The 27056-nt window shown below is 44.4% G+C and overlaps 5 protein-coding genes across 6 annotated transcripts in view; 4 read left to right on the top strand and 1 right to left on the bottom strand.

Annotated features, from left to right (window-relative positions):
* Positions 1-75: 75 nt before the first annotated feature.
* LOC310815247 (PI-PLC X domain-containing protein 1-like) lies at positions 76-3316 on the top strand. Its single transcript, XM_083684983.1, has 7 exons — positions 76-700; positions 851-987; positions 1233-1361; positions 1453-1608; positions 1726-1835; positions 1941-2011; positions 2109-3316. The coding sequence occupies exons 1-7, from the start codon at positions 589-591 to the stop codon at positions 2357-2359; spliced, it is 966 nt and encodes a 321-aa protein (XP_083541109.1). The 5' UTR covers positions 76-588; the 3' UTR covers positions 2360-3316.
* A 137-nt stretch (positions 3317-3453) lies between these two features.
* LOC310815246 (uncharacterized protein) lies at positions 3454-9772 on the bottom strand. The gene is made up of 10 exons (XM_083684982.1): positions 9652-9772; positions 8981-9183; positions 8748-8840; positions 8439-8534; positions 7767-7865; positions 7228-7354; positions 6294-6891; positions 6013-6071; positions 4633-5784; positions 3454-4345 (listed from the first exon to the last, which is right to left on the bottom strand). Exons 1-10 carry the CDS (start codon positions 9653-9655, stop codon positions 4140-4142), a joined length of 2637 nt encoding a protein of 878 aa, XP_083541108.1. The 5' UTR covers positions 9656-9772; the 3' UTR covers positions 3454-4139.
* Positions 9773-11855: 2083 nt separating this feature from the next.
* On the top strand, positions 11856-14028 carry LOC310814713 (uncharacterized protein; the record flags this gene model as incomplete). Its single annotated transcript, XM_083684213.1, has 4 exons — positions 11856-12005; positions 13280-13501; positions 13707-13805; positions 13921-14028. 4 exons carry the CDS (start codon positions 11856-11858, stop codon positions 14026-14028), a joined length of 579 nt encoding a protein of 192 aa, XP_083540339.1.
* Positions 14029-15203: 1175 nt separating this feature from the next.
* On the top strand, positions 15204-21980 carry sft2d2b (SFT2 domain containing 2b). 2 transcript variants are annotated; one of them, XM_083685327.1, is made up of 8 exons: positions 15204-15383; positions 15534-15623; positions 16830-16915; positions 17003-17084; positions 17503-17553; positions 17772-17830; positions 18275-18304; positions 18672-21980. In XM_083685327.1, exons 1-8 carry the CDS (start codon positions 15318-15320, stop codon positions 18709-18711), a joined length of 504 nt encoding a protein of 167 aa, XP_083541453.1. In that variant the 5' UTR covers positions 15204-15317; the 3' UTR covers positions 18712-21980. The 2 variants fall into 2 exon arrangements, with proteins under 2 accessions (XP_083541453.1, XP_083541454.1); XM_083685328.1 differs by having other exon boundaries at positions 17518-17553.
* Positions 21981-25639: 3659 nt separating this feature from the next.
* The window catches only part of tbx19 (T-box transcription factor 19), a gene marked incomplete at both ends in the record, with an annotated part of 5589 nt that continues 4172 nt past the window's right edge, over positions 25640-27056 (top strand). The window contains one exon of the mRNA XM_083684214.1: positions 25640-25905. Coding sequence (XP_083540340.1) covers positions 25640-25905 — 266 coding nt within the window. The remainder of the gene's footprint in view (positions 25906-27056) is intronic.

The raw sequence follows: 27056 nt of genomic DNA on the forward strand, positions 1-27056 counted from the left end.
TCGCATCTACAGTACCCTCAGCCAACCGCTCTCTCCTCCTCCTCCACTCGTCTGCTTTAGATATTTCCGGGGTAGGACTCGGAGACTAGTGGTGGTAAAAAGCTATTGGAAAGTTATTGGGACGCAGCTCAGAGCTGGGCGTATTTCTGGTCATTTAACTTCCCAGAAGGTCCTTCGGGATATGAGGATCACCGACACTTTCAAAGTCTGGATCGAGCAACGTTTTATGGCTGTCGGGATCAGGTCTAAACGAGCTGCCCGTACGGCGGTGTGTAGCAGTGCACACTTCTACACACGGATATAGCTCCAATTTGTGACTTGTCTACAGACGTATTTTTTACATTTGAATGTTGACGAGTCGTCGTTTAGCGATCTGCTACCTTTGAATCTAAATCACAGCATCCACTGTGCCTACCAATCTGTGACTAGACGTCAGCAACATCTAAGTGTAAAAAGTAGGATCTAGTCACAAATTGGGGCTAGGCCAGATACACATTTCAGATCTACAAAAGCCTGGAGCCGTCGACTTCGGTGTGTATGATGAACCACACGGTGCTTCGTGACGACAAGTAGACGGTGAGCAGTGAGATGGAGACCAGGCGAGGGGCAGCCGTCGCCGAAACTGGTGAAAACAGAGACTGGATGTCGCAACTGTCGGAAGAGCTGTTGGATATTCCATTGTGGGATCTGGCCATACCTGGTGAGTTTATCACACATGATACAGAGACCTGACCACTAGTGGAATGTGTGTATTTCCCAGCGAGTAAAGTTCATTATTCGATGTGCTGTGATAAGCCTGCTGCTATCCAGCCTCACAAATTGGGCTAGCCTGATGTGTGTGCTCCTGCAGGCAGTCATGACACTATGAGTTACTGTCTGGACACACACTCTCCCGTGCTGAGCTCTGAGTCCTGTGTGCTGAGGTTACTGGATCGCCTTGCGCCTTGCATCACACGCACCTGTGTGTTTCGATGGGCCACTACACAGGTATTACACCTGTTTGAGACACTGTGCGTGTGTGTGGGTGTGTGTTGTCTTATGTGTATGAATGTGGTCAGTTATATATTGTGTGTGTGTGTGTGTGTGTGTGTGTGTGTGAAAGACTGTGCCATTGAAATAGAGTTGTCACTGTCTGTGCGATGTCTTCAATTCCCTTCTAGCTCCGTTGGCATTGTGTGTGTGTGTGTGTGTGTGTGTGTGTGTACTGACTTTCTTTTCTGTTCCTCCCATAGGCGTGGAATGTTTCTGATCAGCTGGATGCTGGGATACGGTTCTTTGATCTGCGTATCGCCCATAAAACACGCAGTAAGACGGACACACTGTACTTTGCACACGGGATCTTCACGCTTCTGACTGTGAAGGTAAATGTCCTGTTTACTGTGAAAGCTTGGTGACATGGGGGGGGGGGGGGAACTGAAATGGGAAACTGACCCTGTGTGTGTCTGTGTGCAGGAGACCCTCTCAGACATAGCAGTGTGGTTGGAGCAGCACCCTAAGGAGGTCGTGATCTTGGTCTGTTCCCATTTCTATGAAATGAGTGACTCTGACCATGACAGCCTCATCTCCTTCATCACAGCCCGCTTTGGAGCCAAACTCTGCCCCCCGCAGGTAGGTAGGTTGAACTGCAGTCGCCCAAGAGCATATTTATAAAATAAATAAAATAAAATAAAAAGATTTAAAAAAAAACTTCAAACAAAGAAGTTGTAAATCCTTATGTTGTCCTAGGGGACTCCCTCTCTCAGCCGGTGCTGGGGTCTTGGGCAGCAGGTCATTGTCTCCTACGACAAAACATTTGTGCCTCGCCATGAGCAGCTTTGGCCTATGATGTCCTATAGGTATGCTGTATGTGTTTGTGTCTGTTGACGTTTGCATAGAGGGTTTTACTCCCTACAGGTTCACTGTGTGAGTTGTAAAACCTTTGGTCTTTGACACCCTTTCAGGTATGCTGACTCAGCCGATCCCTCAGATGTCATCTCATACCTGGAGCATCAGAAAGAGATGGGAAGACCAGGTGTGTGTGTGTGTGTGTGTGTCTGATAAGGCGGGGGGGGCATCATTACCATGTATGACTTCTCCGGTGATTGACAGCTCAGTTATGTGATTAACAGCTGAATTCTTTGCCTCTGGGCTGAACCTGACCGAGGATTTTGCGTTTGTGGTCTGCCACCCGTGTTCGACAATGAGGAGGATGACGAGGAGGGCTTCTTCTACACTGCTGCGCTGGGTGGAGGGGCAGACTCCTGGACCAGACACAACCAGCCTCAACATCATCTGCTCTGACTTTGTGGGTCTCAATGACTTTGCCTCTGTGGTCATTGGTCTTAATGAGAAACTGCTGAGGGGGGAGAACCAGGGATGAGAGAGAGGGAGAACCGGGGATGAGAGAGAGGGAGAACCAGGGATGAGGGAGAGGCAGAACCAGGCATGAGAGAGAGGGAGACCCACCTATGTGCATGCACACACCCACACGGTTGAGGAGTTGTCTGCCCTTTATGGGACTGATTTAACAGAGGGATTCATATTATACACACATCCCTTCAGTGGCTTTTTATTCATAGATTTATTTGTCTGTTCCAGAGGTAAGCCTTGAGAGCTCAGCTGGGTAGAAATATCATTCCCATAGTCTTTTTGAGCCCCAGAAATAATTCCAAATCATGTTTACATATCATTAGATTTTGTGTGAATTGCACGCGGAAGTTTGAACCTTTTGGTCCAGGCTGCTGATACCGGTTTCCCCGAATCAAGGGAAGAAACATTCTCAGGGTGGATATGACGACTGTTTGTCTGGGACAACGGAGACCCATCATTAACTGTACTTGGACTGTACATTGTGGTCTGTCATAAAAAAATAATAATTGGAATTGTTCAGATATTAATTTCTTTTGGCTCTATACTGAAAGTTTAGATTTGAAATCAAACGATTACTATGAGGTTAAAGTAAAGAGTCACAGCTTTTATTTGATGGTATGTGTTTACATATTGGTTTCACCATTTAGAAACACTTTTTATACATACTGTACTATTTCAGGGCTGTATAGAGCCAAAAAAAAGGAACAAATGGTTGACTGTCCTATTACTTACAGAGTAAGTAAGCAATTATGACCCTATTTCAGTGTTCATCACATTTCTGTAAACAATACAGTGATATTGTTATTTTCCATGCACTTCGCCTGTATGAATATAATTGTGTATTCAAAATATGGATATTTGTTCATCTTTAAGACATTGCTGATACTTGCAGATGACATATCATTGATTGCATCTTTAATGTTGTATCATTGAAGTCAAACATTTCGATTACTTTTGGTGTTGAATTGACATTTTTGGGATACGTTGTTACCAGGGCCGTGGTTTGAACTCAGCCTGTTACCAAAACTTGTATCCTGAGGAAGTTGCATCAATTTAGCCACCATATGCTAGCAAAGTCACAAGTGGCCTCCAGTGTCTGCACAAATAACCAACGAACTATCCAGGAGAACAAGTCTTCAGAAATGAAACAATTCATGCAGAATTTCATACTTTTTTTTTATGAATTATTTTTATTTTTATTGAAATCAATGTGTGACGATGAATAAACTCTTGATAATAAATACAAAGCTTAGTCGTGTACTGTATTTAGCAGTAACAGTGAAAGCCCTGTTTGCCATACAGTAATATCTTGATCACATTATTGACAGTTCAGGACTGGATTAATCAGGGTTGTGATTGCTACATAAAAAGAAAAATCTGGAAATCGGTGATGAAAAAGGCGTCCAGTCTACTTGATAACAGACTACAATGACAAGCATCCTCTAAAATCAGGGAATTAGAAAATCCTGATTCATCAGGAATAATTTCACGTGTCTGTCAGTTAACAGCAAGTGACAGCAGATTACAGTGTTTCCTCTATAGTCCATCTGTAAGGCAGGACACACGCACGCACACGCACACACACGCGCACACACACACACGCGTGCACACACACACACACGCACGCACACACACACACACGCACATCTCTACCTGGCACAGTGGCACTGTTGCCCATCATCCAAAAATAATGGACCTCTTGGTTCCCAATTCAAAGGCTTGGTTTTGGCAGCACAGACTGCTCTCTTAGAATGAGGGGCCTATGCAGTGGAGTCAACACTGCACCTAGGCTAAGGGTTAGGGTTAGGGTTAGGGTTGGGGTTCCCAGTGGTGTGTGTCTGCAGGTGTCTGTTCAGGTGTGTTCGGCGCGTGTAGCTCTTTTCACAGTGGGTGCAGGGGTAAGGTCTCACCCCGGAGTGGGTCAACAGGTGTTTCTTCAGGTCAAACTTCCTCTTCAGGCTCTTGCCACACTCTGGACAGCTGAACGGCTTCTCACCTGAATGGGTGGACAATTCATCACTTAAATTACACACATAAAAGAAGACACACAACCACCTTTGCACGCTGTAAACAGACATATCACCACTAAAGTGAACATGTTTAACTGTGTCAGAACTAAATAATGAATGTAATCGTTGATATGTTATAATAATAATAATAATTAAAACCAAGATGTGCAGGTTTCACCACACGGTTATGGTAAATAATGTATAGCTTTCACCTAAATCTGAGTTATATTATTATATTATATTATATTATATTATACATTGACCCGCAACTCACCTGAGTGAGACTTAATGTGCTCCGTCAGGTGGCATGAGATGGCAAACGTCTTCCCGCATTGATCACACCTGTATGGCTTCTCCCCTGTGTGGCACCTCATGTGTTTCTGCAGGTCCCCACCCGACGGCCACCCCTTGCCGCACACCTCACACACGTACGGCCTCTCCCCCGTGTGCCGGCGGACATGGACGTTCAACCCCGCCAGCGCCGTGAAGCGCTTGCCGCAGTAGGAGCAGCAGAAGGGCCTCTCCCCCGTGTGGATCCGGATATGGCCCTCCAGGCCGTCCTTGGTCCGGAAACACTTGCCACATTGGGTACAGAGGTAGGGCTTGTCTCCAGAGTGGCTCCCCCTGTGGGACTGGAGGCCTCCCAGCGTGCTGAAGGCCTTCTCGCACTGGTCACACTTGTACGTCTTCTCCATGTGGCTCCTCTGGTGGATCCTCAGCTGGGTCAGCCCCGTGAACGTCTCCTCGCAGTAGCGACACTTGTAGCGCGGCCCCTCCCCCTCTGGGGATGGATGTGTCTGTTGGTGTTTGATTAGTTTGGCCTGAGAGGTGAAGGGCTCGCCGCACACCGGGCAGAGGAGTTTGGAGACCCGGTGCATTTGCCGGTGGGCGTCGCGCTCTTTCGCCAAGCTGAAGACCCGCTCGCACTTGGTGCACGCGAACCCGCCGTCGGCCGCGTGCGTCTGTTTGTGATTGGTCAAGCTAGAGAGGAGGCGGAACCGTTTCCCACAAAGGCAGCACTGATGTAACGGTTTGGCCCGGTGAGTCTGGAGGTGATTGGCGAGTTCACGCTTAGTCTTAAAACCAGCGGCACACTGGAAGCATGTGTTAGCTTTGTGAGTCAGGCGGTGCCGATACTGCTCGCGAAGAGACGGGAACCCCTTCCCACAGAGGGGGCAGTCGAAGGTGGCGTTCACACACACTGAGCGTTTATGGTCGTTCAAACTCGAATGAGTTGCAAAACCCATGCCGCACTGGGAGCAATTGTAAGGGTTACCTCGTGGTACATGTATGCGTAGGTGACGAATCACCTGCGAGCGGTAGATGAAACACTTCCCGCACTTGGGACATTTGTGGGCAACCCGGCGGGGATTGTGGGGGGGCGGGGACACTGAGGACGGCTGGTATGATTCAGCAGAGTGGTCACCTAAGAGGAAACAGGGAAGTAAGGGTGAGACAGCTAGAGAGGATTTTGGGAAATGGAGTTTCTAATGAGCATGGAGCACAGACTTGACTAGAGAGAGTGAGGAGATTGGCCTAAAATTGATTATTTTACAATGCATCCTTCAATGAGGTCATCACTATCTACCAATATATGATGAGAAGTGATGGAAACATTTGCCTTCACTTATTCAAATCATTCAGAGAAGCTCACCTGTGTCACTTTGCTCCGTGTGACAGACAGCAGGTTGACTGGATGACTCCGGGCACACACTGAGGGGGGGGGAAACAACTATGTAAATGACAGATTACCCACCAACTGTATGCAATCGAACATACGCAGCCTCTCCGTCCACATTTACAGACATTTAGAGACACTTTCCACACAGACAGAAGAGAGACACACTCTGTGAACTGTCAATACACACTCAAGGATGCTAACTTTCCACACCAAGTATAACACTGTTTCTAAACACACAATCTGTCTACTAATACCTGTCCAGTGAGGTGTGAGGCTGTGGCGGATGGGGCTTAAGACTAGGCACAGTAATAGTGAAAGGCTTCTTCGCTGGCAGGTTCCCACTCTGTTTGGAGGGAGAGTCGACGCCACTCTGCCTACTTGTGGCCACAGAGAGGGGGAGCGTCGGGGCGAACGGGGAGTTGACAGCAGGAGAAGGCTTGGGGATGAACACGATGGGGGTTTGATTCAGAGTAATTAGACTGAGAACAGCTGGAATGGAGGTTGACCCTTTTCCGGGTGTTCTACTGGACATCCCGTGATTGGCCGATTCCTGGCAATGACCAATAACCACCGTCCCCTCAGTTTCAACTGCTATCTCGTCGTCATCTTGCTGAGCGCTGAGCATTTCCTGTTCTTGTCCTCCCTCTTCATCATTCATCTCATCTTCTTCGTTCCCTCTCTCAGCCTCTGTCTCGTCCAGTTCAATAACACTGTAGGGGTGAGCACAGCTAACCCACTCAGGTAAGGCTCCTGATTCGCTGTCAGAGTCACTGGGTTTAGATGCATTGGTTAACCTGGCTGCAGAGGGGCGGGACAGAGAAGCGAGGAGGAGGTCCTCAGCTTGGGAGGAAACTGGAGAGAAAGACAACAAAAGTGATGAGCAAAACATTTTTTTTTTTTATTTAGATTTTTTACCTTTTTTCTGTGACCTACTATACAGAAAACACATGCATCTACTGTATGCAGGAAACCAGGAGGAACTACATAGCAATTCACAAGTGAGTCTGAACACACCATTTGGGATATGGTGATTTGTGATATGGAAACATTCTTCCCGCTGATTCCCAATAATAATGGATTGTGTTTTTTCTTTTTTTTTTTTTTTTTTTTTTTTTTTTTTTAAAAGGTGCTCAGACTGCTGTACATAGCTAATACTTCACACTGATCGCCTGAGGTGAATGTACATACCTGTCTTGCCCAGGTGTGCCCCGCAGGACGCTCTGCTCTGCAGCAGACACCTCAGCTCCTCACCATGGGAGGCAGGCGGCACACACTCCTCCACGCCACCGGGGGCAGCCTCCAACCAGGACGCAGCCTGACCAACACAGGGGAGGTTCACCACTGCCATTAGATGGCCATGCTCTCAGAGTGAAAGTTTCCCCCAAATCACTAATCATAATGTTCAGCTTGCACTACACATAACTGACCAATCAAGTGTCTAAGGGTAACTTCATCAGGGTAACACCTTTTCAAAATGTTTGTTTGTTGCCCCAAAGCCTGGAATTAAAATACAAAAGATCTGTGCAGATCAGTCAGAAAATACACTAAATATTTAATGTATTTAGATTCCAGGCAGTGTGTAGACACTGTATTGTCAACAAGTGTAAAACTTATTATTATGGTACAGGACAGTACAGATGACATGTGTTCCATGTGTGACCTATAAGCAGTCGATGTACGCACTCTGAGTGAGGTTGACTTGTGGTCAATGTGTGGTCTCTAAGCACCTGTTTAAAATCTGGCACTGGTAACAGCTCCTCCAGCCTGGAAAGAAACTCACACACCAGACACTGCAGCGCTCCGTCAAAGCCAGGATCAAATTCTTCCTGAGAAAGGAAATAGGGGGTATAGAGAGGGAGGGGAGGTCGATAAGATATGTATGGGGGGGGCTCACAGAGAGAGAGAGAGTGTTTTCTCAACAATTTCACTGCAGAGTCACATGTGTGTTTGATGACTGCATGTCCCCAGGGCAAAACAAACACAGTACAATATCATATCACCATTTCTCTGCCTAATGGTTGTGTTGTGGCCCCACATAAGAACGCAAGGGAATATGCAAGGAATACGCTGGTGGTGACATCAGAAAGCACTCTCAAAAAAGTCTTCAAGTTCATCCTGACCTCATGTGCGGTGGAGAGATAAAGACTGAATGTCTCAAATTAAGGCATTGTCTCCAACATTCTATTTCCAAGGGCTCATTTCCAACTGCTCCCTAACTGCAGCTAGCTAGAGGGGGAGTGGGAGGATCCCCTTTAGAGGGAGGGAAGGAATACGACTGGGGCCAATTCAGTGGGGTGGATTAAATATGCAGACAGAAATGCATGCACAGAGCTGATAAAGATGATAGATAATCATGTCAGTTCTACACAATACAGATTTACAGTGGAGCAGCATCTGACCTGTAGGAGGCGCTCTCTCTCCACAGGATCTCCCAGAAGCCTTTGAGTGAGGGCTATGAGGTTGGCTTTGGATTCTTCAATGGCCATGTCACTGGACTGGAATACAACAAACACACACAAACTTAAAAATCAAGAAGGAGGGATATCTCACCATATCTCTGATTTTTTTTTTATCTACACAAGGGGATAGGGTCTGGGAGGGACTGAGCAGTGCCTAGGGGATAGGGTCTGGGAGGCAATTGAGGGATTGGCAGTCTTAAAACCTACACTTCAGATGTAGAACAACAATTGCCAAATTCCCTTTCTCACCATTGTTAGGCCAACAGACTGTATTCTGTCCAGGTGGGTCTGGATGAGTTTGGGGTTAGCAGAGAGCTCATCACCAAACAGCTTCAGGGTCATCTGCAACACAATGGAATTGTGTTCAGCATCACATTTGGGCAACAATTAACTGAGCTCAACTCTTTGATTTACGGACAGATTTGCAGACAACAACAGGTTAAAACATCGCACGTTGTCCACACACACACACACACACACACCTTGGCTCTGAGTGCCAGCAGCAGCAGACTACTCTGTCTGTCACTGAGCAGCTCTGGAACTGTATCTGTGACCATTTGCACAAACTCCTCCAGGTTCCCATAGTGCTTCACACTCTGCTGCTGAGCCACCTGCCACATGAACGCAGACATCAAACGTAGGGGGGGCACCAGGAGCCTCAGGGAGGAGAGAGGGAGGGGGGAGTCTAGGAGAAATAGGGAAAGGGGGTTACCAATGTCAATGGGGTCTGGAGATCAGAGATGGCGTTAAATAAAATAAAAGTATATGGATTAAATGGATTAATTCCAACTAATTCAGGAATGTATTCAATGTTCAATTGAACTGACAACACGGTCCCATGCCCAAGCAGGTGAAAGCTAGATAGCTGGCTCTGCTAACAGTTAGCTTCACATGCATGTGACACAGGCTTCTACTAGCTGGGGAAAACAGTTGCCTCTAGAACAAACTAAGGGGACACGACTCGGGTGCAAATAGCTAACAAGCTGTCTGTTGACGACACTCAAAACTGCATGCTAAACTTTCCGATTCAGCTAGCTTTATCGGAAACAAATATACATTGAAACTAGCTTACGAGCTAGGACACACAAGAATTGCCGGGAACTATCTAGCAAAAGTTGCAGTTGGCAAACACTCTAGTTAAAACAATTCATACCCATATTGCTTCCCCAAACCGTGGATAGCCTTCGTGTCGTTAATTATTGTATTCTTCTTACATAGATTGTTAGAAAGTGATAAGGGTTTGCTAGCAGGAGCTTTTTCTTTGCAACTTCTTGTAACCCGGAAGTTGACAGGGCTGTTAGGGGTCTGTTCAAGACACAGCCAGGTTTATGCTCTATGACACTGCTCTACTCCAAAAATGTTCTACTGATTTCCAGTATTGTGTGTGTGTGTGTGTGTGTGTGTGTGTGGGGGGGGGGGTTACGGAGCTAAATCATTGTCAATATTAAGTGAGCTTGCAGTAGGTTTCATGATGTGCAGATTTGCACTATGATTTGTGATTTGATGTGTGTGTGTGATATGTTTGATATGATTTGATGTGTGTGTGTGTGTGTCTGTGTCAGTTTTTGTTGGTTTCCAATTTCTTTGCTCTATCCTGTTTGTTTGTTTGTTTGTTTTGTATGTGTGTGATAGAGAATGTGTTATGCTCTCACTCTCCCTGTTCTGGTTCAAGAGGTTGTTGGCAAGGCTAATTTTAGCAGCCCCTTTTCACTCTTGTATGTAAGGTGCTTACCACTTGTTACGTCTACTTAAGCGACCATCGCCCTCTCTGTGATCTTGGTGATACCTCTTTCTTCCCTCTATCTGCTACCTATTCACTGTGTTCACTATTCATCCCTTTAATACCTTTCATTCCTGCGTCTATATCTGTATTCTCCAATAGTCAGGGCATGAGTGGCCCAGCCACAAGTTCGGGACATATCAGGTAGATACATTTACATTTACATTCATGGCATTTAGCAGACGCCTTTATCCAAAGCGACAAATACATTTGTTTAAGTAAGTGAATCATCTATCCATCAGTCATCATAAGAAAAAGTAATCAATGCTCGGACCAGGGGCCATTGGCAGTCTCAATGCTAGAAGAAGGAAAAATTACTTTTTAAATTTAATTTAATTTAATTAAATTTTTTAACAGGAGAGAAACTTGCACAGGAGGGTAGTGGGGATGAAGAGGTCTTTAGGAGGGACCGTTAAGATGTAGCCTGAAGAGATGGGTCTTCAATCTACGGCGGAAGATTGGTAGTGACTGGTAGATATAAGGAACATAAAGAAACAGCTCCATCTCCTCCACCCTCCTTCCTTCATCTGCTGTCTCATCTCCTGGATGGATCCCTGTTACCGTCTCTCCTCGCCCCCCCCCTTCCCTATCTCCAACCCTCCTTCCACCTCCCCCTCTCACTCCCGTGTTAAACAGATTACAGGGGATTCTTCTCTGTTAAGACTGTAATGGACCATGGCTAAGCAATGTATTCTGGTGTGAGGCTTAGGCACACACACCAAACAGATGGTGTCTGTGTGTGTGTGTGTGTGTGTGTGTGTGTGTGTGCGACAGGGGGGACAGAGAGGCACAGCAATCGATGTACAGTGACGAAGACAGCGGTGGGATCGTGCCCCAGATCGGAGCAACAAATCAAGCGTGAAGGCCTCTACTACCAGCCATACCTTTATCCCTACCTATAACCTACCTCTATCTAGCCCCCACCCTCTCTGTCTCTACCCGTACTCTATCCACACTTGACTGCCCTGCCCTGCCCTAACCCCACTAAAATTCCAACCCTTACCCATTCTCCTAACTCCTATCCCACCTATACCCTCACCCACACCTAGCCTGGCTGCTTCCCTGGCCCCAGCTCTTTCCCCTCTTCTCTCCTGTCCTAGCCCCTGACCTGGTCCATCCCCAGCTCTTTCCCCTCTTCTCTCCTGTCCTAGCCCCTGATCTGGTCCATCCCCAGCTCTTTCCCCTCTTCTCTCCTGTCCTAGCCCCTGATCTGGTCCATCCCCAGCTCTTTCCCCTCTTCTCTCCTGTCCTAGCCCCTGATCTGGTCCATCCCCAGCTCCTGTAGCCATCTGCCCTAGCTGTCCAAAACTCGACCCAGGCCTCTTCCCTAGTTGCTGACCTAGCTCTGATAAGCTACACCCCTCGCTCCCAAGCTGGTGTTCATTCACCCCATGGCAAGCAACATGGAGCTTGAGGATACCGTCGCCACGGACCTCCAGGATACAGACCTAATGGAACCCAGGGACACGGCTGTCATGGAGCCAGAAGAGAAAGACGAGGATGAAGAAGAAGAACAACAACAAAAAGATGATGATGATGATGATGATGATGATGATGATAGAATTTTCTCTGCATGGATGAGCCACTACAAGGCTGTGGAAGAGGAGAAGGAAAAAGAGAAAGAAAAGGAGAGGGAGATGATGAAAAATAAGGAGGCGGATAGAAAATACAGCTTTGACCAACCGGTTAGACCACGAGCTGACCGGCGGGCATCTCTACCGTGTCCTGTGAGTGTGTGCTTCTGTGTGATGGTTTATACATGATGAATGTGGATTAAAAGCACATTGTTGTAGTTGCACGCTCTAATATATTCCTGTTTTTCCATTTCAAAGAGAGAACAAATATATTGGCACACTGTTCCCCTTGGGTCAGGGTTATGGACGCATGCTTTGACCAGTGGGTCAGGGTTAGTGGTTGAAGAATTGTTTTTGTCCTATAACTATCCTTTCTAGTATATCTCGATTACCAGCATACCTATCTAGCTTACCTACTGTAAGAGCAGATGTCTCTAGCAGCCTTGTAGACAAAGCTTTAAATTCAGTCTCAGAGGGAGGGGCTGGGTTAATGGCTGCTGGGTCGGATCAGTGGGGCTCTGACAAACACAGGATTACAGAGTCACTGGACATACAGTACAGGTGAAACCCAGAGATGTAATCATGACAGTACAGCAACAACAAAAACAGGCAAAATAGTGTTACATTGGTTTTGGGGTGGGTCACATTCAGTGTTACTGTACATAGATAAAAGATTATGTCAGAAAATATGAAATCTTTTACCAATCAGGGATCACATCTCAGAATTTAAGAGAGAACGTTGTGTTTGGGGGTCAACATGTCAGCAAAAGCAAATAAACATTGTTGAAGGCTAAAGGCTAGCGATAAGAGATATAAAACATAAGAGATAAGAGATATAAAACATAAGAGATATAAAACATAAGAGATATAAAACGCAGCTCTCCCAAAAACAAGGCAATATTCATTGCTCTGCCAACTGTTCTTATTTGATGTTCTTCTGTTTGGACAATATATTTTTGAATTGTGCCAAATTAAGCACTGTTTAATTTAACTGAATTGACTCCCAGTTTGGGAGAGCTGTGTTCTTATTCGTAGAAGGGAGAGAAATTGAGATCAAGTTGTCACATTGCTTTGCTTTGACTTTGCCGCATGAAACTCAACAGGAACCTAATCTAATTTGAATGGGTAGTGAGGTTTCCCAGACACAGCTAAAGTCTTGCATGACTAAATAGCATTTTCAATTGAGACTCTTTGTTGAAGTCTTTAGTCAAGAGTTTGCTTATCTAGATTGAAGAGACTCTCCCAAGGAGCCACAGAGCAGGAATGTACTTCATAACTGTGTGAGTGTGTATGTGTGTGTGTGTGTGTGTGTGTGTGTGTGTGTGTGTGTGTTGCATGTGGGAGTTACAGATATGTATGCAACTACTGATATATCCGTCTCTATCTCAAACTCCTCCCTTCTTTCTTTCTCCCCTTCTCTTGCTCAGGCTCAGCTCAGTGCGATGCAGCTGTCTCGTCTCCACTCTGCCACTAGGGCACCGGCACCCGTCAGGGCTCACTCCCGGGGACGCATCTTCTCCAATGAGGAGAGTGGCCCCGCGAGGCCAGCCACAGCCGAGCGACGGCCGTCCGTCATTCAGACCATTCCTGAGGTGGCTGAAGTGCCAGAGAGGAAAACACGCTTCCGCAGGCGGAACGTCATGTCCCTGGTACGCTTGTGTGTCTGTGTGTCTGTGTGTGTGTGTGTGTGTGTGTGTGCGTGTGTGCGTGTGTGCGCGTGCGGCCAGGTTGACTTAACTCTGACGAAATCTTGGCATAGTTTCAATACACTCAAATGAATCCCTTGTTGGTCTTCATCGGTTTTTGTGTGTGTGTGTGCGTGTGTGTGTGTGTGTGTGCGTTTGTGTGTTATAGAGTGACGCAGATCGCGTGTGTCTGATCTGCCATGATGACTTGCACAGAGGAGGGAGTGGAATCAGGGAGCTGCATTGTTCACATAGCTTCCACAGTGAGGTAAGAGCAGACCTCTCACACACACACACACACACACACACACACACACACACACACACACACACACACAGTATACCCTCCATGAATCTCTCTCTCTCTCTCTCTCCTCCTGTAGTGCATAGAGGAATGGCTCTGGCGGAAGCAGGCGTGTCCTACGTGTAGAGTACAGGTGCTCATGCCAGAACCACTGTACTGGACCTCTGCACAAGTCAAAGTACCCTGAGGCCCCTAGAACCATCTAGAATGGGAAAGAGTTGTCTAGGACCGGAGTGCTGAGCTGAAGACTGTTGATAATGGGGGGAACTAACCTGTCTCTCCCACACAAACAAATTCCAATACTCTAGTATCCACTTAAGATCATTAAACATTCCTCATGAAAGGGAAATGGACCCCCAAACCGAAATGGACTACACATACAGTACACATTCTCACCACACATCCTTAGATCCCCTCTACACAACATATTGAGGTATAGTGGATTACTTTTGGCCACATATCCAGGACTTACTTCAAGTGATTGTGTGTGTAAATCAGTGGACCCATTTCAAAGAGAAATAGAGAGAGCTAGACAGTGTGTACGTGTGTGTGTGTGTGTGTGTGTGTGTGTGTGTGTGTGTGTGTGTGTGTGTGTGTGTGTGTGCGCGTTAAATGTGTTTCTTGTAAGTAAGTCAAGATTGATAATGTTTCTTCCAAGTTGTCGTTTAAATAAAACAAGTCCATCACTCATACATCATTTGGTCTCTCATTTACAGACGTAGGTCCAATAACTCTTCCCTTGCCACTGTAGAGATTGGTTGGAGTCAGATAGTTCGGCAAACTACCCTTCATCTTGGCCCCAAACGTTCCATGGCAGTAACATTCCAAATTTAATTTTAACACGGTCCCCTTGAAAATGTTAAATCTCAAAGATTTGCCCCTTGTTGTTGTGGGGGCTGTAGAGGTACGGCAACTAGTTCCAGAAGAAACTGTGTGGGCTTGCGTGGAGTGGCTAGAGAGAGTAAGGTGGTTTTAGAGGGGTAGAACTTGTATTGATTCTAAGAATGTGGTCTGCTGGCCTCATTCTGTCTTTATTCTCAAAGTTCTCAAAGCTCCATGACAGTTGCAGTAACAATGGAGCTTACAGAATGTTGTTAAATCAACATTCCACCATGTTGACAGATAGAGTTTTCAGAAATAGATTAAACTATTTAAACTATTCAGCTTTTTCTATCAAAAACAAAAGTCATAGCACACGCAGTAAGGCCTCTCGAGTTACAGTGAGAAAATTGGAAGAAAGAGAAAGTATGAGCAAGAACATTAGTTTGACTTGCTGAAGCAAGCCCACTTTGCCTAACTGTTTCGTATCCGTGGTTACAGACTTGGCGGAAGTTATCCAATCCACCTGTTGCACTTCGAACAGGGAAACAAGAACAATCGGTGTTACTTATTAGGCATTCCTAAAAACTAGTGAAACTAAGCGAAGCAACCATCGGGAGAAACTTTTAACTACTCTGCATCCTTGTTCCAATTTACATGGACAAATTAAAGAAGGTTTTGAGTGGTCAAGATGGTAGCAATGACGACGTCAACATATTGCAGGTAGCTATAGCTTGCTAGCAAGCTAGTTATGATAGCCATATATAATAACAGCTGATATGCTTACTCAATGATAACATACTGTGGCTGCGTGTAATTTTGACAGCTATCCAGGTTTATGCAATGTTGTTGATTGATATTCACGTAAATCAGGCGGCGAACCAAGCGTCCACCCTGGGTTGGGGAACGCGCGTCAAGGGCTTCATCGCCTGTTTCGTGCTCGGGGTGTTGTGTTCGGTGTTGGTGAGTCATCGTGATCTTTCCATTGCCTTGTCTTCAACCTTGAGTCATACAGAATTAGAGGCCAGTAGCGTAACGCCCAGGAGGAAGAAATTAAGGCTGCACTTAAAAGTAGGCTATTTCAACAGCCATTGTGTCAGATACGTGCAAGATCTTACAACATCGTGCACATCAAGTGTACCAGAGACTAGTTTTGGCGCTGTGCAAAAGCATGCTTGCTTTGAGATCAAAAACTTTGGAGTTAAAGGGATAGTTCACTGTTACACCTTAAAGACAGATGATTCCTTACCCTTAAAGTAGTCTATGGGCCAGGACAAACTGTAAGACGTGGTTCAGAGTTGTTTCAATAGCCACTACTAACTTCAGCTGCCACTAACAAACAAACAATGGGAGTGATGGGGGCAGGCAGACCAAGTTCAAAATTGCATGGCCAAATCAACACAAATCAACTCTCTAACTTGGGTGGAAGTTACTTTGATTTGATTTGGCCACACACTTTTAGCGGTGGTTTAAGTTATCTGAAGTTAGTAGTGGTAGTTAGTAGTGGTTTAGACATAAAACTGCACACTCCACAGTCTGTACATGTTGTTACTGAGCAGTCAGAAGTGGGCGGGCTGTTCAAAATTAAATTGCTGACAGGTCGTAGCACCAATAAGATAGCACAAGCGGGCACATCGCATTTTGAAATAAAAAACTAATCAAACAAGCTTTTTCTTATTAGAATGTTTTGACGTCTCCATCGCTAGCGAGCGTCCGTAAACAACAGGGTGGGGGTGGGGGTGGGGGTGGGGAGGAGCTCAACAGAATTTTGTCCACCGTGTCACGAAAAAGATCCAATCATGTTGGATTTTTTTGTTGGGTCTCCACCTCTGAATGCTATATACTCGATAACAGGTGTTGTGTCAGAGATACATCGCCTGTGAAAATAGGCTACTTTCAGTGTAAAGCACCATCTGACTATCGTGTAAAATAGTGAACTATCCCTTTAATGTTCCCAGTTCAAACTAATACTTGATGTTGCTGGAATACTGTATGGTGTCCCAATCCTCCATCATTTTCCCTGGAGTGTACACTTGTCCACTCTACAATACACATTTATAGCGTTTGATTGGTGTAAGCATGGGAAGGGTTAAATGATGGTGAATTTGGATGCAGATGGGGTGTCAATTATTGATGCCGTACTCAGCTGCTTTTCTGACATTGTGGCAGGGGACATGCTTGCTGTGGCTTCCTGGAGGAGGTCTGGCTATATTTGCCGTGCTGTACACCCTGGGAAACATCGCCTCTCTCTGCAGGTGAGTTACTTGTACAGTATCTTTTCAGTTGGAGGTTTGCGTCTGTGTGTGTGGAGGACGTCTACATCTGTTGTGTATGTGTTCCAGCACCATGTTCCTGATGGGTCCCCTGAACCAGTTGAAGAGAATGTGTGCAAAAGTTAGAGCACTGGCCACAGCCATCATGCTGGTGAGACCGAACACACACACACACACACACACACACACTCTTGCTCTGTGTTCTGAGGGGTATGTTACGAAGCGAAAATAAGAGAGTTAGCGAGCTAAGTTTGGTTAAATTCAGCCCCAACTCAGGCTAACCCATGTCACAAAGATGGCTCACCTTAGCCAGGTCAATTGCTATGGCAACAAATCCTGCAGCATCAACATGCTCTAACGGGCTAGGCTAACTCCACATGATCCTAGAATTTGTGCCCAATCATCCCTCCCTCTCGCAAAGAATTTCAGTTCATTCTGTATTGGTGTCAGTGTTCGATTCTCTGAACGTATCGATGAAGGTCAGCATCGACAGTTATCTTCACTACTCAAAGTCTGGCTTGAATTAGCTGCATGGGTTGGATCAGTTCACTCCCTTTAACCTTTTGAAGTGTTTCTCCTTACAGACATGCCTGGTGCTCACTTTGTGCGCTGCTTTCTGGGTGAGTGTAGCAGACACAATTTAATATGCACAGACACACACACACACACACACACACACACACACACACACAGAGAATACACACCCTGCTCCTGCAGAGAAAGTGTTAAATGCCTGGAGCTTTAGGCCTCTTACCATTGCTCCCTTCTCTGCTAGGTGGATGCATAGTTGTCTTTTATTGCTTGTTTTTGTAACTAACTGGTCTTTCTCTCTCCTCAGTGGAAGAAAAATGGCCTCGCCTTACTCTTCTGTGTCTTACAGTTTGTGGCCTTTGCTTGGTGAGTGATCTATATGAGGAAGTATACACACACACACACACACACACACACACACACACACACACACACAAGAGGACACTTACATATCACATCCATACTGATGGCTTTTTGGCATGCAGCTCAATGCCAGGTCTGTATTTGTGACTGAAAAAGGGTAATTATGGCTGTAGCTTTTAGCCTGCCTAATCACAGATGGCTAATGCAGCTAGCTTTGTTCTCTCAAGCACCTCCTTCACAAAGACAGGAGACGCGCACACACACACAAACACACACACACACACACACACACACACACACAGGTATAGTAAGTGTACATATATACACAGACACACACACATCAAGAACTCTTCATGCACACTGCAAACACATAGGCTACACTTATATATAATCCTTTTTTTTTTTTTTTTTTTTTTTTTTTTTTTCTTCTTCTTCTCTCCCTCTCAGGTATGGCCTGTCCTACATTCCATTTGCAAGGTACTGTATGTGTTTGTTATCAATGACTACTCATTATCAATGAGGGTGTATTGAGCTGGCTGCTGTGATCGTTGTTTAAGTGAGCTGTTAAGTGATCGTCCGTACCCTCAGCAATGATTGATTGTAGCAGTAATGTTATGGAAAGTCATATTTCCGTTTAAGTTCAAATGTATAGGCAAGTATTTAGATGTCATCGTGGAATTGAACTAGTCAAGAGAAGGGATTGAGGGTCCTAGCTTTCACTAACTCAGCCCGGCGTAACCACTGCATCCCTCCACCCACCCAACCCCCCAGCTTTGAGTGTTTATTATCCAAAGTTTATTCATGTGTTTGTTTGTTTGTTTGTTTGTTGTTTGTTTATTTTCAGGGACGCGGTCATAAAGATGTTCTCAATGTGTCTGAAGTGAGGCTGCAGTATCCACCCCCCCTTCCCCCCCCCCCCCCCACACACACACACTTCTCCTTATCTCTCACCTCTCTCTCTCATGCTTCTCTCTCTCGCTCTTTCTCTGAGGGGTTGTGGTTCTGACCCGTTTGTGTTTGGGTGGGCTGAAGCCCTCCATTCTCTGGCACATACAGACTCCACGCAGGTGTGCTGGGCCCGCGCCCACTGAGTAAGCACTCCTCACTGAATGCTCTCCAGATCAGGGGTACGTGTGTGCGTGTGCGTGTGCATGTGCGTGCGTGTGCATGTGCGTGTGTGTCTTTTGTTACACAGGATCTAGTTAATTTTAGATTTACTGTGGAGGGTGGGGGTCAACATACTACCTCTCTCATTTCTCCAACTTCTAATTGAATTGACCAATCTTTACAGATCAATATTTGGGTGCCACGGTATGTCTTTGGTTGTTCTTTTAGCATTTTCGCATATTAATTAGCGTTGGTGTTTATAATTTCTGTGTATTGATCCCCACCCTGAAAGGAACTGCCTCAGTTTGTCTGTCTCCTAGTGAGTTGATGGTGTTTGATTTCTGTTGGCCAAAGTACTTTTGTCTCCAGGAGACTGGCTGGTAGTTTTCAGTGGGGGGATTTCAATATGCTATTTACCATGCTCACTTTTTTAACTAGTGCTGCCACAATTTACACATTTCTTATAGGAGAAGGCTAGAACATGCATGTCCAATACATTTTTACAGTTACCAAGAAATATTTCTCTCATGGTACAAACCAAGAGAGAAATACCTAATCTAGACATGCTTCTAAGTGCTTTTAAATGTTTTTGTTTTTATAGCTACTTTTATAACTACTCTTAAGTGTCCTCTACAGTAAAACATTTCTCATCACTGTAACTGTAGGGTCAGGCGGGATCTGAGGGGAGCTAACCATTATGTTCAAACTGTTAATTGTTCAAACTGTTGCAATTCCTGTACTATTTTATTTGATTGATTAATTCATGTATTAATTCCCCAGATATTCATTTTCTGGTTTTGAATAATTAAGTGGGGCTTCTGAAGATTCTGTTTTGCCTTAGTCAGGAGCATTTCAAGTCCCCTCTATGTGAGGTTCTATGTCCAGTTTCAGTCATTTGTTCGGGTGAAAACTGCCCAGGGCCTTGATCGTTTTCCGATAGCGATGGAACTTGCTTTTGCGATTGTTGCATTGTTTTTAACAATAATGTGTTTCCCTAAACACCTCATAGAGAAGATGTTTATAAAGTGCATATTAAGCATCGTAAGAGCAGAGAGCATAGGTAGGCTGTAAAAGCTGCACTCAGATCAGCGTTCTTCTTATTTTTACTTGAGAGCGTCAGTTTTGAGCACAATGTAAAAAAAATTACTCAGGGGCTTAGTTAAGATAACTCCCAAAAATCTTTCTGTCTTTCCATACACATATCTCACTAACTAATGTACCTGTGATGTTGGTTCTTGTTTGATTATAACTGTATTATGTCTGAGCTTATATTCATGCAGGTGTTTTGTTGCGGTGGTTGGACTGGCACCCATTGGCAAAAACTGTGCAAGTCTCTATGTCTGGCCCTCCACCTATCAATTACAGTTGCCAAATAAGGTTGTTCACCTTTGAGGAATTTTGTGGGGCACTCAGATTTTTCTTTTTTTTTTCTTTTGAGGGCTGCTCTTTGAAGAACCCTTTTGGGTTCCGTATTGAACGCCTATAATAGAGTAACAGGGTAATATTTACAAAAGGAATTTGAGGAACTAAGCTTTGTGCCCTATTTGCCTAATTTCCACCTAAAAACCAGACCCAAACTAAACTGCTTATAACATTGGAAATATGATGATCAGATGCAAAAGCAGGATTCCTTCCATACTTGATGGGTAACACCTTGAAGTTTTGTGTGGATATTTTACACTAAAAGCGAAGTATATCATACATAAAATCCAGGCTGGTTGGTAATACTTAAAAATGTAATCATGCAAATAGTTGCTTCACTTTTTTTTAAGCACGATATTTTTTACAGTGCATTTGCTGATCAGCGCCTTTCAACACCTGTTGCATCATGCGGTTCAGACTTGCTAAAAAAATTGTGATGATTTGATGAACAAGAGTTTGGTTCTGGTAACTGTTTCTCGAAGACTTTGTCTCGAAGTCAAAACGTGAACAGGCTACAGGCAGTAACAGTAAGGCTATTTAACTTAGAGACTAGAGGTAGCCTAATAACCAACTAAAAGACTGATCAAATGCTAGTTAATCAGACAAGAAAACGTTTAGCCTAGGCGTGTGTGTTACACAATGCTTATATTAGCTGTTTGAAAAAATCGTGATGGGGAAATATTCATGGAGAGGTAGCCTACGTTCCGCAAGCTTTATTCTGATGGCACACTTCACTTTACAGATTGACAAGTGACCACAAACATACCAACTTTAACACTCTTGTCTCGACCACCGATGCCCATATATAGGTATTTGCAAGGTCTTAGCTTTTTTAACACATATTTTGTATACAAAAACATGGTAGCCAATTCGTGAATGATTTATTGTGGATTGTGTTATAGTACAAATCACTATATTAAAGGCCCACTCCAGTCTAAATTCTAATTTTCCTGTCTTTTGAATGTTAAAAACTACGTCGCACGTTAGCATCTGCATAAGTCCTTCGTGAAGTGGCTCATGAATATCAAAGATCCGTTGTTATCGGGAAACTCACCCGTTCTATATTATTGTCAGATTCACATGTCTGCCTTTTTTACTGTACGCCTACTCCCTGTATAGTGTATGCCTTGCACACTGACAGGCATGTTTTTTATCTGTTCCTTTTTGGACTGAAAGACAAACCATGGAACCTGTTTTTAGCAGAGCCAACCTTTCAGACAGAAGCCGCCTCTTCTCCATGTTACTGCCTGTAGCCCGTCCTCTGTGTTCTAAGCAGACTATTCCTTGTGTTCAGGGGCAACAGGAAGCATGGAGTTGTCGTTATATTTTTAAGAGGAGCACTCGGTGCAAGGACATTTTCTTTTCTTTTTGTAAAAAAGAAAAGCTAAAGATTCTGTTCCTTCTCAGTAGCTCAGGTAGTCAACAGGTTTATTAAGGGAGATAATGTTTTGTTTTTGTATAGCCTATGTTAGAAGGTCCATGTAAAATATTTCAAAGTGTAGGCTAATGATGTGTACCTGAAGATGTAATCATGTAATGATCATCAATTTGTTCTTGTTTTCTTGCCCTGTGTGCAACACACAGAACTATTGAAATAGAAAGAAATAAACTAAAGTAAACACCATTATCATTATGGTGAGTGTGTCCATCTTCATGCTCTTGCAACGCACACACACACACACACGCATACAAGCCAGTATCCACCTGTTTTTCCTTTGGATATTGTGAGGGTGCATTGTGCATGCTGATTGGTTCAGCACACACACACACACACACACTCATTGCTGATACGAAAAGGCTGAAAGTGTGAGTGGGTTGGGGGATGTTTTGTGAGTTTACCTGTTTCCCACCTTTTGATATTTACCTCGCGCTCCGTTAATGACGCCCCATTATACGCGTTAAGTCGATAAAGCCCCTAATCTCCGGTGCTGCCCGTCGTTGATTAAAAGTCCCCCCCACCCCAAATCACACACACGGCAGCAGCTGCGAGCACAAGGGGCTGCTCCGCACACATACAGCGCGGGGGATCGGATGTCGCAGCAGTGCGAGCCCCGCGGACAAAACGTTCCATGTTATATCTCGGGTGGCACGGATAATGCAGGGGCCTACCAGATCGAATGGTGCTGATTGTTGGGTCGCCACGCGTATAGCCCTGACCTCTGAATAGCCTATGTGTTCGTTCGCTGTCCAGAGTTCTGAAAAACGCGCGGACCAATTGAAAAGCTATAATCAAAAGTGGAATAGATTATAACTAAATATTAGGCCTACACCGATAGAATTAAGAGAAATTAGTTTGTCTTATTTCTAAAGCTCGGGCGGGTTTTAGAAATGAGAAGAAATAGGCCTAAGATCATTTGTATATACACTCACCGGCCACTTTATTAGGTACGCCTTGCTAGTACTGGGTTGGTCCCACTTTTGTAGCCCATCTGCTTCAAGGTTCGACGTGTTCAGAGATGGTCTTCTGCATACCTTGGTTGTAACAAGTGGTTATTTGAGTTACTGTTGCTTTCTATCATCTCGAGCCAGTCTGGCCATTCTCCTCTGACCTCTGGCATCAACAAGGCATTTTCGCCCAGAGAACTGCCGCTCACTGGATATTTTCTCTTTTTCTGACCACTCTCTGTAAACCCTAGAGATGGTTGTGCGTGAAAATCCCAGTAGATCAGCAGTTTCTGAAATACTCAGATCAGCCCGTCTGGCACTAACAACCATGCCACGTTCAAAGTCACTTAAATCACCTTTCTTCCCCATTCTGATGCTCGGTTTGAACTTCAGCAGGTCGTCTTGACCATGTCTACATGCCTAAATGCATTGAGTTGCTGCCATGTGATTGGCTGATTAGATATTTGCGTTGAACAGGTGTACCTAATAGCAGTTGAACAGGTGTACCTAATAAAGTGGCCGGTGAGTGTATAGGCCTATGATCATTTGTATCTAGGCCTAGGCTATTGATGCATGCTCGTTCACTCTCCAGAGTGCTGAAATAGCCTACACGTGGGCCAACGAAAATCCGCTGTCAGAAGTGGAATAGGCAAGAATAAAATAAAGGACATTAAAAAATTGACCTGGATCTATAGGCTCGTGCATGAAAAAATGCAATCAAAAGCCAATAGATCAGATTTTCTTTTCTATAAACCCAAATAAAACCTGGGCACACTCTTAGGATTTATTGAAAACAAATTATATCAATAGGCTAAATTAAACTGTAGGCATTGCTATTACAGGGGCGGATCCAGGTTTTTTTTTTTTTTAAAGGGGGGTCCATAATGACATACCGGTAATTTACACTCAGAATCTTGTTTTCAGCCAATTATTTTGTTTCAGTTACTGGAATTAAATGCAGACCACACAAAAATGACCAAAGCTATGGCGATGTGAAATATTACCTGTAATGTCCTCTGAATAACAAGTTGCATGCTGCAACAAAATCATGCCAGCATTCACAAATGATGTGGTACTTGTACAATATGTGGATGGAGAACCTATACGGATATATTCCACAAGCGGTTTAACTGTGGTATTCTATCTAATTTATAACAATGCAGAAACATAAGCGAAAAAGTCGCCACTGACGTAGGCTACATGTAGTTTGCTGTTACTACCACGCCTAAAACAAGTGTAACACTGCTGTTACCGGCAAGCGTGCACCATTTACTGATGAAAAAGAGATTGGATAAATCTACTGGTGCAGTAAGCCACTGATAAACATTTTACGTTTGTTCCTTTCTATAAACATGTGAACGACTGTTTCAACATCTATTTCCATGCTGTGATTCATGTTCATCAGGGTGAGTCCTGAAAGCTTCTCCCATTCTATTGCGCAGCAAGAAAATTAGCGTTCTGCCTCACAGCTTCCGACAGGAAGAGTACAGCCAATCCTCAACAGTGCAGATATTTGGAAAGATGTCTTTGTAAGCATGCTCGAGGCACTAATATTCCCTCGGAGACGTGCTTGGGGCATTGGCTATGTTCCCACATAATGGTCTGAAAGTAGTATGAAATGAATCTGCAAAACGTTTGTGAACCTTACAATACGTTACAAGGTAAACATATTATGCAGTTTATCGATTTCGGACGTGATTAAAATTGACCGCTAAATATTCTAAACTTTTATGCAGGCTTAGATCTCGATCAACAGTTAATGCAGCTATACCTAGCAAGTAGCCAGCTAGGCCCTAGCCGATCTGTCACATTGGTTGGGGACGGCTGAAAACATCATTGGTTACCCATTCCTGATCAGCATTTCGGAGATTTGTACAATATCAAATATACAAGTTTGTTTATTATAGTTTCTAGTTAGCTTCTTTCTTGGGCTTCTTGTAATACCAAACGCCATTAGCGTTTGTGAAGGTTCAGAATGATCCATTTTCTTTTTCTGCCCGACATGCTCACAACGTAGCCTACAAGTCTGACTGCAGCCGTGATTCGGAGGCCAATATAGCCTACGCGAGCTAAGTTTCGGTTTCGAACTACTTACCCGCGTTATGCAAGATCTAGCCAAACATTGTGCAGTCGCTACGTTTTCTTACTTTTCTTCCTATTGTATAATGTATCTTAAAACGTCACTAAACATCAACCATTACTTTAGCCTAGGCTAGGTGCCCCCCCCCATGAAAAAGAAAAAGAAAATAAAACTATACGGAAATATTATGAACGCCATAAATAGATTTTTTACGTTAACCTATTATTTTAGTGCGTTAGAGAAACGTAGAACTAGATCTATTTCACCGAATATAGGCTCTGTTTTTTTTTTCGCCAAAAAAGGGGGGTCCGGACCCCCTGGACCCCTCCCGTGGATCCGCCACTGGCTATTATAACCTAGTAATTGCAGTGGGCTAAACTTAGGCCTAATTAATGGGATCCTGATAGGCGTTACGTGGGCCACTCTGACATCTCTCTGAAATAATTGTGACCACGTGGACGACCCACAGACCGATTCTTCGACGTTCAATTGTGCCAGTTGATCACATAACTGCTTGGTCGAGTGTAGCATTGATTTGAAAACCAGAGCTTAACATCCTCATGGCGAAACAGCAACCCAATAGGAAATAATTATTCGTTTAGATGTGTTAGATTCCTAACGAAATTCTAGGCAATTTTCTGATTTCTTTCATGAACCGAAAAAAGTTTGTTTTTGGCTATTATTATTTATATATATTTTGTTACAATTTTGCAGCGCTCTCCATTTTGCTTTGGCACTTTTCCCTCGGTCACATTTCCAACTTTTCTCGGTCAAAACCTTACAGTGATAGTCTTGATAGGTTTAGTTCAGGTCCCCAGATGAAGGTTGAGGGTTTGGTGGAGAGTAGCGCTGGAGCTGGAGTTTGCGGCAGTGTCGGGGTTAGTAACGGTCCCGGTCCCGGTCCCGGTCCCTCCACTGACTGCTGCATCTCGCGGCTACTGAGTGTGGTGGAGAACGAGCTTCAGGCAGGGCGCGAGAAAGGGGACCCCACTGAGAAGCAGCTGAATGTGACGCTCGAGGAAGCCGAGCTGTGGCGAAAGTTTAAGGAGGTCACCAACGAGATGATTGTCACCAAAAGCGGCAGGTAAGCAAGATGATTTTAGGAGAGAAACACGTTAAAACTTTGCAAGTTTGCAAGTTTAGACTATGTGAATGGTGATCGATGCGCATATTGATAGCCTATAGTTAGACTGTCGCTTATGGGTGTCTTGTCTAAATCGTATCAGGCCTTATTAGATTTTTAGTAAGTCTGGCTTTTTTTTTTTTTTTGACGGGCTAATAGAGTGACCTAAAAGAGCCTTATTTTTCTATTGGTTATTTTTGTAGTTTGAGTTAATTTCTAGAAACTGCACTGCAAGACACTGAACTAACTTTTTAAACATAGGCTATTGCCTAATATAGAATATGCCTGTGTTTTTACTCTATAGCCAAATTCCAGAATATTGTGAAGGAAATTCATATTAGATTGCCTGATGACACGGCTGCATTTGCTTGCATTGTTTAGCCTATCTGATATTTCAACATATAAGCCTGGCAAACACAACTTCACAGGTTCTTAGACTTTTAGCATGTAGCCTATATATTTCTATCAATTATTTAAATCCGGCATGCTCACAAATATTTGAATCTTGAATCTTGAATCTTGAATATTTTACATAACAAACTGCCAGTTAAAGTCTCGAAACTGAATGCCGAGGCAAGTTTTCTAAAATCTCTCATTTAGCCCCGTCCGCATAGGCTATGAATTACAATTTTTTCGAAGTAGGCTCTAGGTATTCTAGTGTTGGTCAGTTGCCAATCAGGCCCGCTTTTGTGACGACCCTCTCATGCGCTTAGGCGAGGCTTGACCAGCGTGCGCTGTACTGGTGGGTCAGGGCACCAGGTGGGTGTTCTGTCCATTTGCATGTTCGCCAACAGCCCCTGTTCAAATGTACTTATTGTTTCGAAAACAAATAAATGGAATTGTGTGTGAGTTAGTGCATATGTAACTGAGTTGAGATGGTAAACTCCTCAAGTTCATATACCCCTACCCGCGCTGTCGAATTGTTTCATTGGGCCGTGACCTGGATACACAGTTGGGCTCAGCTCAATGGCTGGTCTTGCTGTGGTGTCGTGAGTTTAGGGGGGTGAGTGTAACCCAGTGGAGATGGTAAACTCACTCCTGAAGTTCATATACCCCCACCCATGCTTCTGAGTTGCTAGATTTTCGATAGGGTACTTGGCAAACATCGGGTA

The sequence above is a fragment of the Argentina silus genome (assembly GCF_951799395.1).
Source record: "Argentina silus genome assembly, chromosome: 14".
Taxonomy (NCBI): domain Eukaryota; kingdom Metazoa; phylum Chordata; class Actinopteri; order Argentiniformes; family Argentinidae; genus Argentina; species Argentina silus.

Excerpts from the sequence above, each read along its gene's own strand:
- sft2d2b (XM_083685327.1), top strand. The coding sequence starts at position 15,318 with ATGGACAAATTAAAGAAGGTTTTGAGTGGTCAAGATGGTAGCAATGAC. Across the intron at positions 17,085-17,502 it reads TGGCCACAGCCATCATGCTG|TGTTTCTCCTTACAGACATG; the intron begins GTGAGACCGAAC and ends AACCTTTTGAAG. Across the intron at positions 17,554-17,771 it reads CTTTGTGCGCTGCTTTCTGG|TGGAAGAAAAATGGCCTCGC; the intron begins GTGAGTGTAGCA and ends CTCTCTCCTCAG.
- LOC310815246 (XM_083684982.1), bottom strand. Across the intron at positions 7,355-7,766 it reads CAGTGCCAGATTTTAAACAG|GCTGCGTCCTGGTTGGAGGC; the intron begins GTGCTTAGAGAC and ends TGTGTTGGTCAG. Across the intron at positions 5,785-6,012 it reads CACGGAGCAAAGTGACACAG|GTGACCACTCTGCTGAATCA; the intron begins GTGAGCTTCTCT and ends GTTTCCTCTTAG.
- LOC310815247 (XM_083684983.1), top strand. The coding sequence starts at position 589 with ATGGAGACCAGGCGAGGGGCAGCCGTCGCCGAAACTGGTGAAAACAGA. Across the intron at positions 988-1,232 it reads TTCGATGGGCCACTACACAG|GCGTGGAATGTTTCTGATCA; the intron begins GTATTACACCTG and ends TTCCTCCCATAG. Across the intron at positions 1,362-1,452 it reads TCACGCTTCTGACTGTGAAG|GAGACCCTCTCAGACATAGC; the intron begins GTAAATGTCCTG and ends GTCTGTGTGCAG.